This window comes from Lepisosteus oculatus, chromosome 15 (assembly GCF_040954835.1).
Source record: "Lepisosteus oculatus isolate fLepOcu1 chromosome 15, fLepOcu1.hap2, whole genome shotgun sequence".
In the NCBI taxonomy this organism is placed as follows: domain Eukaryota; kingdom Metazoa; phylum Chordata; class Actinopteri; order Semionotiformes; family Lepisosteidae; genus Lepisosteus; species Lepisosteus oculatus.
In genome coordinates, this window is record NC_090710.1 from 18,271,433 (window position 1) to 18,285,957 (window position 14,525).

Genomic DNA, 14,525 nt, shown 5'->3' on the forward strand with positions numbered 1-14,525 from the left:
TCAGACGTGTATAATGTTAAATGTGCACATTTGTGATGAGGAGCCTGACTCAAGAGCTGGAGGTGTCTTACTGTTTGGTGAAACACTGCTTTGACAAAGAACACCTCTTGTGAATGTCCGTGTACTCTTACATATTACTGCATGCTCCAGACCAGACCAAACTGCTGATGAAGCATGAGTTTCGTGGCACAAACAGCGCCGTATTAATCACAGACCAGCCTGAAAAAAAAGGCTCTAATGAGAAACTTACCTGGCTTCTTTCCCAGACTCCCCGTCTTCCCAGATGACCCGATTCCCTGTGCATTTCAAAAGGAAGGGACTTAATTGTAAATTCAGGAATCCTATTACACCACAAGACAGTGTTAATAGATCTTTCTAACACCGATTAGGAATTTGATTTCAAATCTTTCAAGTTAAGGAACTCGCCAAAACACTAGGGCTATATATTCTAACAGGAACATATAAGTATTATTTTCTTCACTCTGCTTCTCACAGCATTAGCATCTGTGAATCCAGACTTCAGAACTTTGGAAGGAGTGATTTTACATGCTGACAAAGACAGCACATTTTCTTTGTACCATAAAATATATCCACACTGCCAGCCTCTCAGGTCTTTCACACAACTCACATCCCAGAATCTTGTGAAGAAAACTGCAGTTTATTCACAGTTGGCACTGCAAATTGAATGCCTGAGGAGGCCTTTACTTAACACCATTTCCTTTACTTCCACTAAGAAAAATATTTTATAATATAGAATTCAGACTTGCTTCATTCTGAAGTCTTCTTAACCTTTGGGAATCTTTAAAATAATGGCTTACTTATTAAAGTAATGCTAAGCATGTGGTGCCTTTGTATGATTTTTCTTTAGTCTCCTAAACTCTTTCCTAGGGGCCTGTTATATGATATTTCTTATAACAGCTCGTGGTAGTCAAAGTGTTTTTTTTAACCATAACCGTTATTGCAAACTTGGAAGTGCTTCTCAAGCTTGGATACTTTGCTCTTTTCAACAGAAGGGAGTGAGAAGAGCAAACGACAGATGTCACATTCCAGGGCCCTGTGGCTCATAGCTGAAAGGGAGAACGGGACACGAGAATCTGGAGCACGATTGGGGAGTCTGAGCACACAAACAGCACTGACCTCGGAGTCCTTGGGCTTGACATAGTTTGAGGGGAACACTCCCGTCTTGTCTCCCACCACACCAGTCCACCAGTCGCCCTCCTTCTTGGTGACAAGAATCATATCTCCCTGCTGAAAGGTGAGGTCACCCTGCTCGTTGCTCTCGTAAGTGTACATCGCTATATACTCTTTAAGAAAACAAAGAAGGAGACAATCAACACGCAGCCTCCTTTTAGCTGTTAAGATCCTTCATGGCAGCGGTTTCAACATGCTGGAAGATACTTTTCGAGTTAATGGTAGAATCAATACATCCTTATTATACAAAAATGCTATTAGAAAAGCAAACCACTGAGTGAGAGATGCTTGTATAAACAACTAGATGCCCTGAGGGGACATGTGGACTCTGAGGACAAGTTCATGGACATTCTGGTGAAAGCCCTGTTTTACATGACTGAAAACGAAGATTGCGTTCTTTACCCAGACAGTCTCCAGCTTCCTCTTTAGTCCCCAAAGCAGACCAGAAAAAGTGTAATCTAAGGTGTTTCATCTTAACAAGACCAACTTGCTCAGGGATTTCAGTGGGACCTGAGATTGATTTGATAGCTCTTCTGTGAGAAACCCGGAGTGCCTGTGGCTATCAGATCAGTGCTTGACCGGAAAGACTGTACAGAATATGTCTTTTCAAAAGATACTGATAATTTGTGCGCTCTCAGGCAATACTCTAGAAATAATTCCCAAGTTCCAAAACCTAAACCTATAAAGGTTGATAACAGGCAGCACTCTCCCTTGAAGACATCTTTATTTTCAAATTACAGAAGGAAATTTACTAGCTATAAATGGTGTTTCTGCTGCATTCAACTGGTTGTAACTGCTCTTTACAATGACCTGGAAATCATCGTTGCTACTGAAGTAGATAACAAAATAGGAATTTTTACAAACAAATATATTTGTAGGTTTTCATTTTTTTTTTACAGAGAGTCACTGAGCTGAAGCATGAAAGCAACCTTCCCTCTGACCAGAACATTTGTGGTTCTGGTCTGCAATGAAGACAATTTTCCACTCAGAAAGGGAAGATGTAAGATGTTTACATTGGTTTTAAGAAGTGTGATGCACTTGTCTGAGCAAGGTCCTTCTTCTAAAAGGCAACTTGAGTTCTGTGAAGAAACTTCGAATTGAATAAACACAAGTACTGAAATTGAGGAATTTATGACCATGCCCTGCATCAACTTCAGCAAACAAGAATAGTCCCTTATTCTTCCTGAACTGCTCGCTTAAACTGGAACTGAACAGCCATGACCGAGGCCAACACGGGATATCAAATGGTTGTGTTGAAAGGGTAGATGGGTCACAGCATCCTTTATCAGCTTTCTTCCTGGCAGGAAACTGAACTAACCAGCTGCTCCTGCACTAGGTTCAGCTTGCGACTCTGCAGCGTACATATCAGTGCCCTACCTTCTGCAGGGTCCGTGGGTTTACTGGGCGAAGGCGTGGGTCTTTTCACACTCGGGGGGCTTTCAGAGGATCCAGACTCGATGCTTTGGAGGAAAGCAAAAAGCCACATGAAACACAGCTTTGATGTTTTCAAGTCCATTCCTGTTCCACCATTTCCTACTTTGGGTTTCAGCAGGGCTTGCTCCTTTTTGAGTTCCGGCTTTTAAAAACGGAAATCAACTTAAAAAAAAAACATGCTGATAACGATTAAATTGGATTTAAGCTTCAAAACAGTGGAGCATCCCAAAACAGCTACTCAGGTTACATGTAGTTCCGCTTTAAAAGCTGGATTCACATCTTTCTGGCTTCCTTACATCGGTGTAAGTAGTAACAGCTGTTAGTACTGTGTGGCATCTAGATTAGGGTGAATCTGACATGATGTGTGGACTTCAATACTAACTGCAGAAGAGAGAAATAGTAAAAAAAACACCAGGAAAGTGATTACAGTCAGTTTTAGGCAGCAGCAGGGAGAGGAGGTCAGGGCTCTGCTGCTCTCCCTCTGAGGGAGGTGTGCATTTCTTCATGGTACTCGTATGAGAGATTTCTCTAGTAAATGCCCTGCTATATAAATGGGCCTCAAGTCACCATTATAAATATGAATTTGTTTTCAATTGCTCTAACTGGTTTAATAAAGGAAGGAAGAAGGTTGAATTCTTCTGCTGTAGTTCTAAATTTACTTGCAGTAAACCAACAGGCCTTAAAAACCTTCACCACAATTCTATTCATAAACACTTTATAAAAACCTGTACAGGAAATCAGTGTGAAGGAAATCATTGAACTTTGTCTAATAATCCTATTAAGCAGATCTACTATACATTATATGGAGAGATGCACGGCTAAAAACATGTGGAAATAATGACTTTTTTTTTACCCACGAGACAGAATGGGCTGATGGGGGACAACACTCTTTGGTGGCGTGATGGCCAATCACTGTACCTCTTTCATGTCTGGTTTTTAACAGGGCAACAGTGACAATTCCAGCATTAAATGCTGATAATTGTATAAATCAAACACAGAGTTAAGAGCTCAGAGAAATTCCCACCCTCTTGCTCTCTAACGAGCTTTAGTTTCCTGCACAGCTCTTGCACACCAGCCATCCCTGGCCAGGAAAAGCACTGAACACAGCACCACACAGCCACAGACGACTGTCCTGAGGATCACTGTGTCAGCATGTTCTCGAAGGAGTTCGACTGCGGAGTAGCGTTGGCGTACGAGTTGTCCTCAGACAGCATTCCCTCTGAGAGGAAGAAAGGGTTTTGGGGCGAGCCAAGCTCTGTTGAGAGCACTGTGACGCACGCATCCATAACAGGACCCACAGGCAGCAGCTGGGAGTTCCTTACCTCATGGATTTCCTCATGGGCCCGGAGATGAGCTTGACGTAAGACTTGGGAAACCATCCCTTCTGCCCCTGCACCTCCCCGAACCACCACATGTCCTGCTGCTCCAGCACAGTGATGATGTCGTTCTTGTTGAAGTTCAGGTGGTTGTCCTTCTTGGCCCGCCATGGATACAGAGCCTGGGCCTGAAGACCCTCCACCTTCTCCCCCTGTGAAACAGCAGCAGGACGTCGGGCTTAGCATAGCTCGCTTTCACAAAAGCACCCCCTACTGGACACGCGGGCGCACGCCAACCTGCTCTCCAGTATAAAAAGAATGTCTCATTCTTTTTCACAAACATGCAACTTCCAGGAATGAGTGTTCTAATGCCACAGCTCATGGCTCACAACCTTAATCCCTATATTGCAACTAAGCTACTTAAAATGGTTAATTTTGTGAACAGGCAGCATTTCATCTCAGTGCAAATATCTTCCTTCTCCTTTATGGTGGATTACTGTCTCCAAGGCCAAGCTACAGAAGAAAGCTTCCTGCACGCCACCAGCTTCCCTGTCCCTCAAGTGTGCGCTTACCTGCCCCAGCACTGGAGAGGGGGAGGAGCCTGTGATAGTGGCAGGGGTGAAGGCTGACCTCTGGCGCAGCTGACCAGTGCTGGGCACCGTCAGCGAGGGCTGAGTGGGCCAGGCATCCCAGCCATCCCCCTCCGTCTTCTCGGAATTGTTGGACGGCCACCTGTCAGCAACACAACGGGAAATACGGGAGCTTACACAACAGCGGACCAGAATACCCCTCGGTTTCTCTGTCTAGCTTTAAGGATCTCACTGAGTCAGCGCTGACCAACTGGCCCCAATGACCACTCCTTCACAGGCTTTAATCACAAATTGCTTTAAAACTATAAGGCTGTAATTCTCCAGGATCTTACAGAAGAAGAGCTGCTTGCGTGCCGGTGTTAAAAGTAGGCAGGCGGTATCTTTGATGAGAGTTGTCATGTTTTATCTACTGCGCATCCATTTCAGTCTGATCCATTTCCTGCTCATGGAGGTGCAGTAAATCTACAGCGAACAGTAGGTACTCCTTCAAGCAGGACAGAGAAAAGCAGACTTCAACAGCAACACAAGCTCACCCTCGGTGGACAGACAAAAATTGAAGAGCATTCCCTTAACCGGGGCCTCGTAACACATCGGGTTGTCCAACTTTCCGTCAGGACAGTTGAGAAGAAGAGCTGAGACAGCTATTTAAATCACCGCCTTTGTTTTTTGTTGTCCGTTATGCAAGCTGATAGAACAGCTATTCTCACCAAATACACCCTAGATGGTACTTTAGAAAGTTTTAAATGTCTTTAAAAAAGAAATTTGCAAGAAAAAATTCATGGGCTTAATTGTTGTAGGTTAATTACCTACTTTTTGCAATCCGTGTTAAAGGTAAGGTTTGGAAAACAATTACACTACAATTGGACATCTTGAGCTAACAAGGGACCACCCAAAAGTACAGCTCTCTGAAAGAAAACCTTTATCTGAGTTACATCAACCTATTTCCTAACTGCTTCATCCAATCCAATACTGCGAGGGAGCCAGAGCCGATTCCAGGAGACAACGGGCACAAAGCAAGATACACCCTGGATGGGACGCCAGTCCATTGCAGGGCACACACAGACACACACTCTCTCACCAGGGCCAGTTTTTCCAGAAGCCAATTAAACTACCAGCATGACTTTAGAGTGTGGGAGTCCGAATTGGAGCTCCTGGCGGAAACCCACACAAACACAAGGAAAACGTAAAACCTCAACACAGACAGCACCCCAGGAATCGAAGCCAGGGCCTGCGAGGCAGCAATGCCGACCACTGCGCCACAGATCAAGCCGTAAATCTACGAAAGCAAATTCACTGGACAGAACAGAATGAAAATCTTGGGTTCCACAACGGAACCAGTCGATTTCAACACAGAAAAGGTCTGGCTTGTTCCTGAAACCCCCCCCCCCTTCTCGGATGGCGATCTGGTCGACGGGGTGTGGGAAATAAGAGTCCAGGCCCGTTCACTAGGCGTTGGCTGGTGGGGGCAGGGCAGGCGTCGGGACCTACGTGGAGCTGAAGTCGGCCCAGTTGCTGCCGGCGGCTGTCGTCGTGGGCGGGGCGGCGGGGGTCTCGGCGGGAGGGGGTTGGGACCCCGCGCTCACGGCGCTGGTGGGCGTGACGCGGGCTGCCACTTTGGGCGCGGATCCTGCTCCTGGTTTGAGACTGGCCGGGACGTCCGACTCGGGGATCTTCTCTGCATAGTTAGCGGGGAACCAGCCCGTCTTCCCCTTCAGCTCCCCTCCCAGCCAGCCAGGCTCCCCCGTCTGACTCTCGTCAACCTGGGAGACGAAGCGGGGGAATATCTCAGCCCGAGCTCGTACCCCACAGCTGGCGCTTCCTTCCGGAATACGCACACGCTTCCGGGTTTACTCAGAAACAGCAACAAAAATACTGCATGTGCATGCGACAAATTAAATCAACATATATGTAACATACACATTCACAAGTCACGCTGATTTTGAACTGATTCGAAGGTGTCTTATGCATCTGCTTTCAGAAAGTAAAATGATCGGATGGAAATCCACAGATAATTTACATTTAAACTTTTAAAAGTATAGCACAAGGCTTCAAAAATTGTTTTTATTGTTTTTTTTATTGTTGTTATTGTTTTTTTTATTAACATTTTATTCATGTTAATTCATTTCAGTGTCATCAAGGCTCAGCTCTTTTGTGGAACTATTCATATCTCTTCCTGTCACAAATTCAATAATATTGCTACAGAATACTGTACAAAATCAATATTTTATTACGTGCCAGCAAGTGCTTTGGACTCGATGAACATTGAAATAATTTGGCATTGCTTTTCATGCATTGTACATATAGAGCTCCTGGCAAAAATAAAGATTCACTATGAAAAGCTCCTTTGACTCTGTTTGGAAAGTAGATTTGAAATCATGTTCTTAGGCTGTGCTATTTCTGAAAGCTACCTCATTACTGTGCTAATTAAGTGCTCAGGATGGCAGGACACAAACCATGTGATGGGAAGAGAATGTTAATATGGCATACGACAGCATGCACAGCTCCCACACAGCGACCAACGCCAGGCTTTAGCATGTGAGACCAGTGTGAAGATGTGCTTGGCTTGTTTGGAACTCGTGGACTTGTGAATTTCTGTACTAGAAGGAACATCTGACTCAGAACTGATCGCACCACTTCTCGGACTGGGTGGAACATGAAAGACCAGGCACTTCTGCCTTTGCGGGCGCTCTATTTTTCTTTGGCTACACGTAATGCTGCCATTTCTTGAAGGGTTAGTGAAAGGAGCTAATTAGGTAGCAAAAGGAGCTAATTAGGTTGCTCAAATCTAAAAAAGACAGGCATATTACTGGATTCTGTCAACTTTCGGGCTTATCAGCCCATTTGAGAGGGGCTTTTCACCATTTGGTTTGTGTCTTTATAGTCCTCTGCGAGTAAGTCTGGGTGAGATTTTATAAGATGCTGACGAAAATCTACACATTTTAGAGGCCAGCACTTTATATATAAGCATTAAATTGATGTCAGCTTCCCTGCTTGATTCTTTGGAGTGTGGCTGTGAGGTCGGCTCTAGAAGCCTCATTCTAGCACATTTCAGTCCATCAATGTAGCCGCTGCTCTGAAGGTGCAGCTGTCCTTCAGTAAGAACAGAGATGTGGAATGCTCTGAACCATGACCTCCTACTGGTGAAATACCCACAGTCTTCCTTCACTTACCCACTCTCCTTTAACCTCCAGCGAAGAAGCAAAGAGGCGGAGAGAACGGTGTGTTAATGCACAACGCAATCATCAGTTAACACATTTAACTCCCCAACCATTTACATAGGGGCACGAATCTGAGCCATTTATTTTATACGTGCCCATAGAAACTAGCCTCCGACAACAGCAATTCAATTGGGTACAAATGCTTTATGAATAAAGGGAATATATAGGCATAAGCGTATCTGAAAATCAATTAACATGACTATGGAACTTCTCGAATTGTAAAAGGACACCAAGAACTTAAATCCTTCTCATTAGTGTCAGAAAAAGTTATTTTTACCACCTGAAAAAAGTTGATACACCATAAGTTTCCAAAAACATCTGGCAGGGATTCAGTTACTGAAAATAAGTCTTTCCACTAACTAATAGGCTCAGATTTGAAACGCTGAAGTAAACACTGTACTGAAATAAATCTTTATCTTTGTTAAATAATACCTTAATATTATGTAGATTAGAAAACACATCCACCCTGTAGAAATGAAGGAAAGATACTTTTTTTAAATTAACCCAGAACGCTCACAAGCATTGAGCTAGCTGTTATTTTTTCTTCAGCAACAAAGATATTTAAGATATTCGCTCACCATAATGATGTCCCCGGGCTGTATTGTGATTTCATCGTGACTCCGTGCGTCAAACGGGTACAGAGCTCTGTAGAACACCACCTTCACGTTGTCCTGGTCAAAGCCCGTCACAGGAGACTTCTCTGTCGGAGGAGACCGAAAAGTCAGAAAACAGGGCGAACGTCCGTGTTGAAACTGCATCACCAACAAAGGCTTTTTGCAATTAAATACTCATGCACTTATTAACACGGTATAGATAAGCATCAGAGCCTTGTACAAGCAGAATGGCAATTATATAAATGAGCCAATTAGCAATTCATTAAGAAAAAGACTGAGCCAAGATCTTGAACTGAAATGAATGTTCAACATCACACCTCTCCCACCAGGAAAACCTCTAGAAGGTTAAAAAACAAACATCAGAGCATTAAATGATGCTTTTTTAAAGGCCATTTATGAAACACATCAGTCATTTAAGAAATCAATGCTTTTCTTCAGAACCTCAGAGGTCAGGGGCCTTTTGGTAGCTATGCCCTGACTTGCTCATAACACCGGTTCTTCTATGACGCTCCTATAAATGAAAGGGGAAATTCCCCTGTTCTATTACCAGATCAGACATTGGATCAAAGGGAAAGAAAGGAAAAATAATACTGTCTTATTACTAGTATTATTTTAACCAGAGATATCTCCCTGTTAGAATCTCAACACTAACTCATTCCCTTCTGGGGCTTTTTCTTTTAACTTACAGAAAATGAACAACAGCTGTGTGTGATCTGAGAGCCCACAGGAGTCAACCCCTTCCTCCAATTTGCACGTAGAAATTCCTATGATTACAACGTTTGAGTTAAGAGGCCCTCTTGTGGCCCTACGCAGAATTACAGGCTGTCCTGCCATAGGCAAATTGGGAAAGTTGCTTTCATTTCTTAAAGATCAAAGCGGATTTGTAATTGTTATCATCTGAAAGGATTAGGCTGTGTAGACTTCGAACTCACAGAAAAGCTTAGCACACCAACAATGGCTGAAATTATACTAACAAGGAGTACATGACAAACAGAAAAAACAAAGGTAACAGAAGAGAGTGAAACTGTAAGACAGGGAACTGGGACTTGACTGGGGTGCTGAGAACTTTATAACAGTCAGTGGAAAACAGCTATTAGAATGAATAGCCTTTTGTAAAATGAAGAGCACTTGTGATGCAAAAACTGTTACACAAACAGCTGCATCTGCTTTAGAATACTGAGATCCAACAGTGGACTCCGGTACTGGGATTCTCAAGTCTCACGTCTTCATGGTTGTGGTAGAATCCAAACCAGTACCCAATTATCTGGGTGACTGCCCTCATTCAGGTGTGCTGCCTGTAATGTAACCAACTAGACCTCTGCAGAAGGCCAAAACGCTCATTGTGTGCGTGTCCCCTATACTGTAGTACCACTCCCTGTGTGAGTGTGTCCGTTACAGTGCCCATCCCAGTGTGGGTATGTTAGATACCGTATCACTCCTGCTGCAGGTGTGTCTAATACATAATACATCACTCCCAGCTGTGCCTGTTTCTCATCATTTGACCAACTAATAAGGGCCGTTAAGTCAGAAACAGTGGCAAGCAAGTTGAGAAGAGAAGACACACTGCTCCTCCAGGGCCTGAGTCAGAACCAGCGATCTAGAGCTCAGCGAGAGTGAAACCAGCAGACACAGGATAGCTCTAGGATCAGGGTTACCCGTGGGGGGCCAGGCTGCTTGGATCGGCAGCTGTCCTGGCTCAGGCTGCTGCATGAAGATCTTGTTCAGCTTGTCCTGCATCTCCTTCCGGCCCCTGCCGTCATCGTCCTGCACCCTCTTCATCCACTGCTGCTGCGCCGGCGCCGCAGGGGGGGGCTCGCCGCCCGGCTCGTCTCGCTGCTCGCTCCAGGCCGCCGAGACCCCATCCTCCTCCGGCACCCGCCTGGTGGGGGGGGAGAGGCTTTTCAGCGCGTGGCCATGCAGTGTCAGTTAACTACCCATTTTGTTGTTAAAGCACCTGGTCAAACACATGGGTGCCTTTAAAAGGAAGACCAAGGACAGAGATAAAATCTCCTGTTGAGGCTGCATTGTGTGAAGCTGAAGTCCAGCCCAGCACCTGCACTGTCTTATGCCTAATGCCTAAGCGTGCAGCAGGAACTCCTCAGGACAGCTCTTGTGCATCAGTGTCAAGACAAATAAAAGGACAAATTACCACATTGTTCCCTCACAGTTTTAACATCAACACAGCTTGAAAGATTATTTCAATAACATGTTCACATCACAGAACTCTGTGACACCACCCTGTGATTAAATGTATGGGGAAATGTCTAGATTTGTTTTTTCAATATATGATATTTAGCATATTCGCAGTGTTGTCACTATTTCATAATCCTACAATTGAACCAGCAGACAGGAAAATGACCACTATCGAGGTGGGGCAGGTCTCTAAACTGATCCACCACAGTTTTTGCAACTGCTTTCATGAACCCTCGAGGACCTGCAGCAGGACAACAGTCTGTGTAACCTACACAAAAGAGATTTCTGGATTTTGACTGAACATCTTCTAGTTTGTTCAAATAGAAACAAGCAAGTAGTGTCAATTTACATGATTGAAAAACCCATCCCCAGCCTCCCACATCCTCAATATCCCCCCAAAATGCAAAAAATGCCTTTTGTTCTTGACGTGTTTCCCAGAGTGCCTCTGGGCCCTGACCTGTGTCGGTCCTCCTTCAGTTCTGCGGTCTTGCGCTCCAGCTCCACCTCCTTCTGTTCCTTCTCCTCCACTTCCACCTCCTTCTGCTTCTGCCACTGCTGCCTGCTGTGGATCTCGCGGAGCTCCTGTGTCAAGAGGGGAGCGAGACATGTTAGGGCTGGGTGACACAAGGGCCTCCATTATCCACACCAACAGGCCTTCGTCCTGTGCAAGCACTCCCTTCCCCTAAACCCAGGCTAAATAGGCAGCATGTGGCTGGCTGTGCCCTCATCCATCAGTCACACTGGCAGAAACACAACAGAGTGAGTGAGGATCCCAGCAGTGGGAATTTGGGCCAAGATTTTCATATATACCCAATTTTAGTCGGTGAGCACATTCTTTTTGGGGAAACTGTTTTGTTATGCGTCATCCATTACTCATCAAGGATGTTCAACCCATCTGTTAAGGAGTGCTAGTAATTACTCAGACAGGACGTAAAAAGGCTTAATCCTTGAGGTGTCTTGCACAGAGCACAACACTGTTCTGTTGAATATGGAGAGACATCTGTGGCTGTCAGGGTGAGGAGGAGGCAGTGTTACACACAGCTCCAGGTTTAGAACATGCACGTTACGTTACTGAAGATTGCTGAAGACAGGAAGACAAGGGCTTGTGCCCCAACATGGGAAGCACATACCAATGCGGAAGGTATATCCCACAGTGGGACTGCAGTACCTGTGTTAACACAGGACTGCTGTTACGCAGTTTAAAACTGCATGCCATCTTCTAGTACACACTTCTGTGACTTTTGCAAAAAAAAAAAAAAGATTCCCCAATTTGAAATTTTAGATTTCATCAAGTTTTGTGAATGAATAAATGTCTCTGTATTGAGGCCTGACAGAGTACGACCATGTTACGGTCCAGAGGATGGGCACGCTGGCAGCTCTCTGGCAGCACAGGCCAGGGCAGAAGTGATGTGGTGCTGGTAAGTTTGGGCAAACTCAGCAATTCTAGAAAACTGTGACCTAGAATACAAAATTAGGAAATGCCAACACAGTGATATAAAATCCTTGTCTGAAAACTGACAGGCTTAAACTTTTTCCATTAGATAGTGGCTTTCAACCTCCAAGAAGATAATAGGAACGGCACAGGCTCAGAAGGCAAGTTCCTCAATAACTAACTTTCAAGTATTTCGTAAATTTACAGTATTGTACAGTACATCAGCTTAGGACCAAACCTCAATTATCTTTGAATTTCCAGTTTCCTTTTAAGATGCATATGAATTCCCTACATTGAAACGCTAAATGGAAAACAGCACTTCAAAAGTCGAAAATACAGCACAAGGCGGTATTCACACCAGTCATCTAGATTTTGTACCAATGGTCTGTTCACATCTGATTTCTGTTCTGCTGAGGTGTTGAGTGGTTTAAACCGTGCAGATGACAAGCCATGTACATGCAGAGTTATGTACAGTAGTTTACCCACTCACAGGCACCAGACTTTACCAAGTAGTTAGAAAGTACCCGATCTGGACACAAACGCAGATTTTTCGGCACATCAGAGCCAGTTGATAAAAGCATTTGTTAGGGAGATATATTTCTTGGATATGGTGTAAGTTTGAAAAAAACATGAGTTATCATGCGACCACATCTTGAGAAATTTACCTAAAGCCTGAACATCAAAGAACTTTATACACAATACAGCAGCAACGATGATTCCCTAAGTATAATTTTAGGAACAAGTACTCCTAAGACTGGGGGCACTTCTTTACATACAAGACGGTGGAAATCCAGAAGAAACTAACCAGCATTGATGTCAAAGCCAATACTCCAGTCGGAAAATACTAGCGTGCGATTGTCAGATCAAAATGAGCCAGACTGGCCAAATGGTCTTTCCTTGTTTCTGTAACAGTTTTTATGTTCTATCTAAATCCAAGAGAAATAGTAAAAAAAAAACTGTGCAGAGAAAAAAGAGAAAGAGCGGTTTTAATCCAGTTGATTCCAACAATGCAACAATGATGCTGCTGAGAAGTCAGAGGGATATGTTACAAACTAAAATGAACGTGTTCTTGTCGGCTTTCGACAGCAGAAGCAGTGTAGAAACAAGGAATCTGTAAGATGAATTCAGCTTCTACCTTCAGAACTAACAGATAATCCACAATTCATACAGCATATTGAGGCTTCTGGGGAACAGAGATCATAGATGATCAACATATAGACAATGACCAACTTCAAGTTTATGGAAAACTTTCCACAAGTTGTATTTCACAGATTTCACTCTTGAGTCAGGCGCACTTTGCTGGTAGTAGATTTCTATCGTGTACACCTCTTACCTCACATGAACACATTTCGAAATACTATGAATACACTTCTGCAGTAAAATGAAAATAAAATCATTTATGGATAAAAGGGACTCTGCAGATCTAAAATTTACAATGGATTAAAGAAAGAAAGTGCTACACAGTCGGGAGGACTTCCCTTTTGTGTATATACAGTAAATCCATTCAAGAATTACATAAACTGAATTTGTTTCATTGTACGATGTTTTGTTTTACATCATGTCCAATTTGCGCGAGGCGAGAGCTGAAGAAGGTTCGACACAGGTCAGAGCCCAGCGGCACTCTGGGAAACACGTCAAGAACAAAAGGCAGAATCCAGGGCCTGCCCGTATTGGCAGATGTGTGTGAGAAATTCCACCGATAAGCAATAGCAATGGTGGTACCCCACAAGCATTGATAGTTTTTAAAAGGTGTTTCCGGGTTCAGAAAACAGTCTGACAGCCTTGGAGGCTCCGGTGTGGCTCACCACGCCCAGTGGAGGTGGAGGCTCACAGCCCTTCAACACCAGCCACTTCCCCAACCACAAGGCCACCCATGAGGCAACACAGCCACCTAGTGTAGCCTGGGCGTGTCTGTAGCTGCAGGTCACAAGTTGATGAACCCATTAAAAAGTCTTCTGTAACAGGTGCTTATAAATGAAAGATGCATGAGTGACCTATTTATCCGAAAGAAAGAAATGTCCACACGCAGCTTCCTTTACTAGGAAAGTTTAGCTGTATATTCAGAAAGAACACTGCTTCCTGTGACAAAAGGCCTCCATGTGATCCCATGACCATGGCCCAGAAACTCATAGAAAGAACTGCGGTGATTTTAGACAGTGCGGACATCACTCTCAATGGTGAAAGAAAATAAGACACAAGGTACCTTACAGAAAATGGAGGCATGATGCCATGAAAGAAGTTAAATGCTTGATCAGCACTGCGTGAAACCGCCTGAGCACTAGTGCCATCTGTTGAGCTGCTGCAAGACTGCAGCACTGCATAGACCCCACACAGTCACCAGCTGCTCCAGGCCCATCACAACGCATATGGACACCACATACTGCTGAGTTCAGGTCAAAAGCGAAACGTCACTCCCTTGGTAAGCATCATACTTATATAACACCTGTCCCGTCAATAACGGTACAGTCAAAGAGGGCTTCATTAACTAAACATAATTCATGTCTGTGTCTTCTGAAGACAAGCCTGTCGGAAGCTTT

The 14,525-nt window shown here is 44.2% G+C and overlaps 1 protein-coding gene across 5 annotated transcripts in view; it reads right to left on the reverse strand.

Annotated features, from left to right (window-relative positions):
* Positions 1–14,525, reverse strand: part of itsn1 (intersectin 1 (SH3 domain protein)) — a 92,796-nt gene that overhangs the window by 24,142 nt on the left and 54,129 nt on the right. For 3 of the 5 annotated variants that reach the window (XM_069178735.1, XM_069178734.1, XM_015363748.2), the window contains 9 exons: positions 11,014–11,138; positions 10,019–10,242; positions 8,328–8,449; positions 6,020–6,291; positions 4,514–4,673; positions 3,948–4,153; positions 2,569–2,651; positions 1,138–1,304; positions 251–296 (listed from right to left, as the gene is read on the reverse strand). In XM_069178735.1, the coding sequence (XP_069034836.1) occupies positions 251–296; positions 1,138–1,304; positions 2,569–2,651; positions 3,948–4,153; positions 4,514–4,673; positions 6,020–6,291; positions 8,328–8,449; positions 10,019–10,242; positions 11,014–11,138 (1,405 nt within the window). Of the gene's footprint in view, positions 1–250; positions 297–1,137; positions 1,305–2,568; positions 2,652–3,947; positions 4,154–4,513; positions 4,674–6,019; positions 6,292–7,701; positions 7,717–8,327; positions 8,450–10,018; positions 10,243–11,013; positions 11,139–14,525 lie in introns of all 5 variants that reach the window. The other 2 variants (XM_015363745.2, XM_069178733.1) reach the window with 1 other exon arrangement.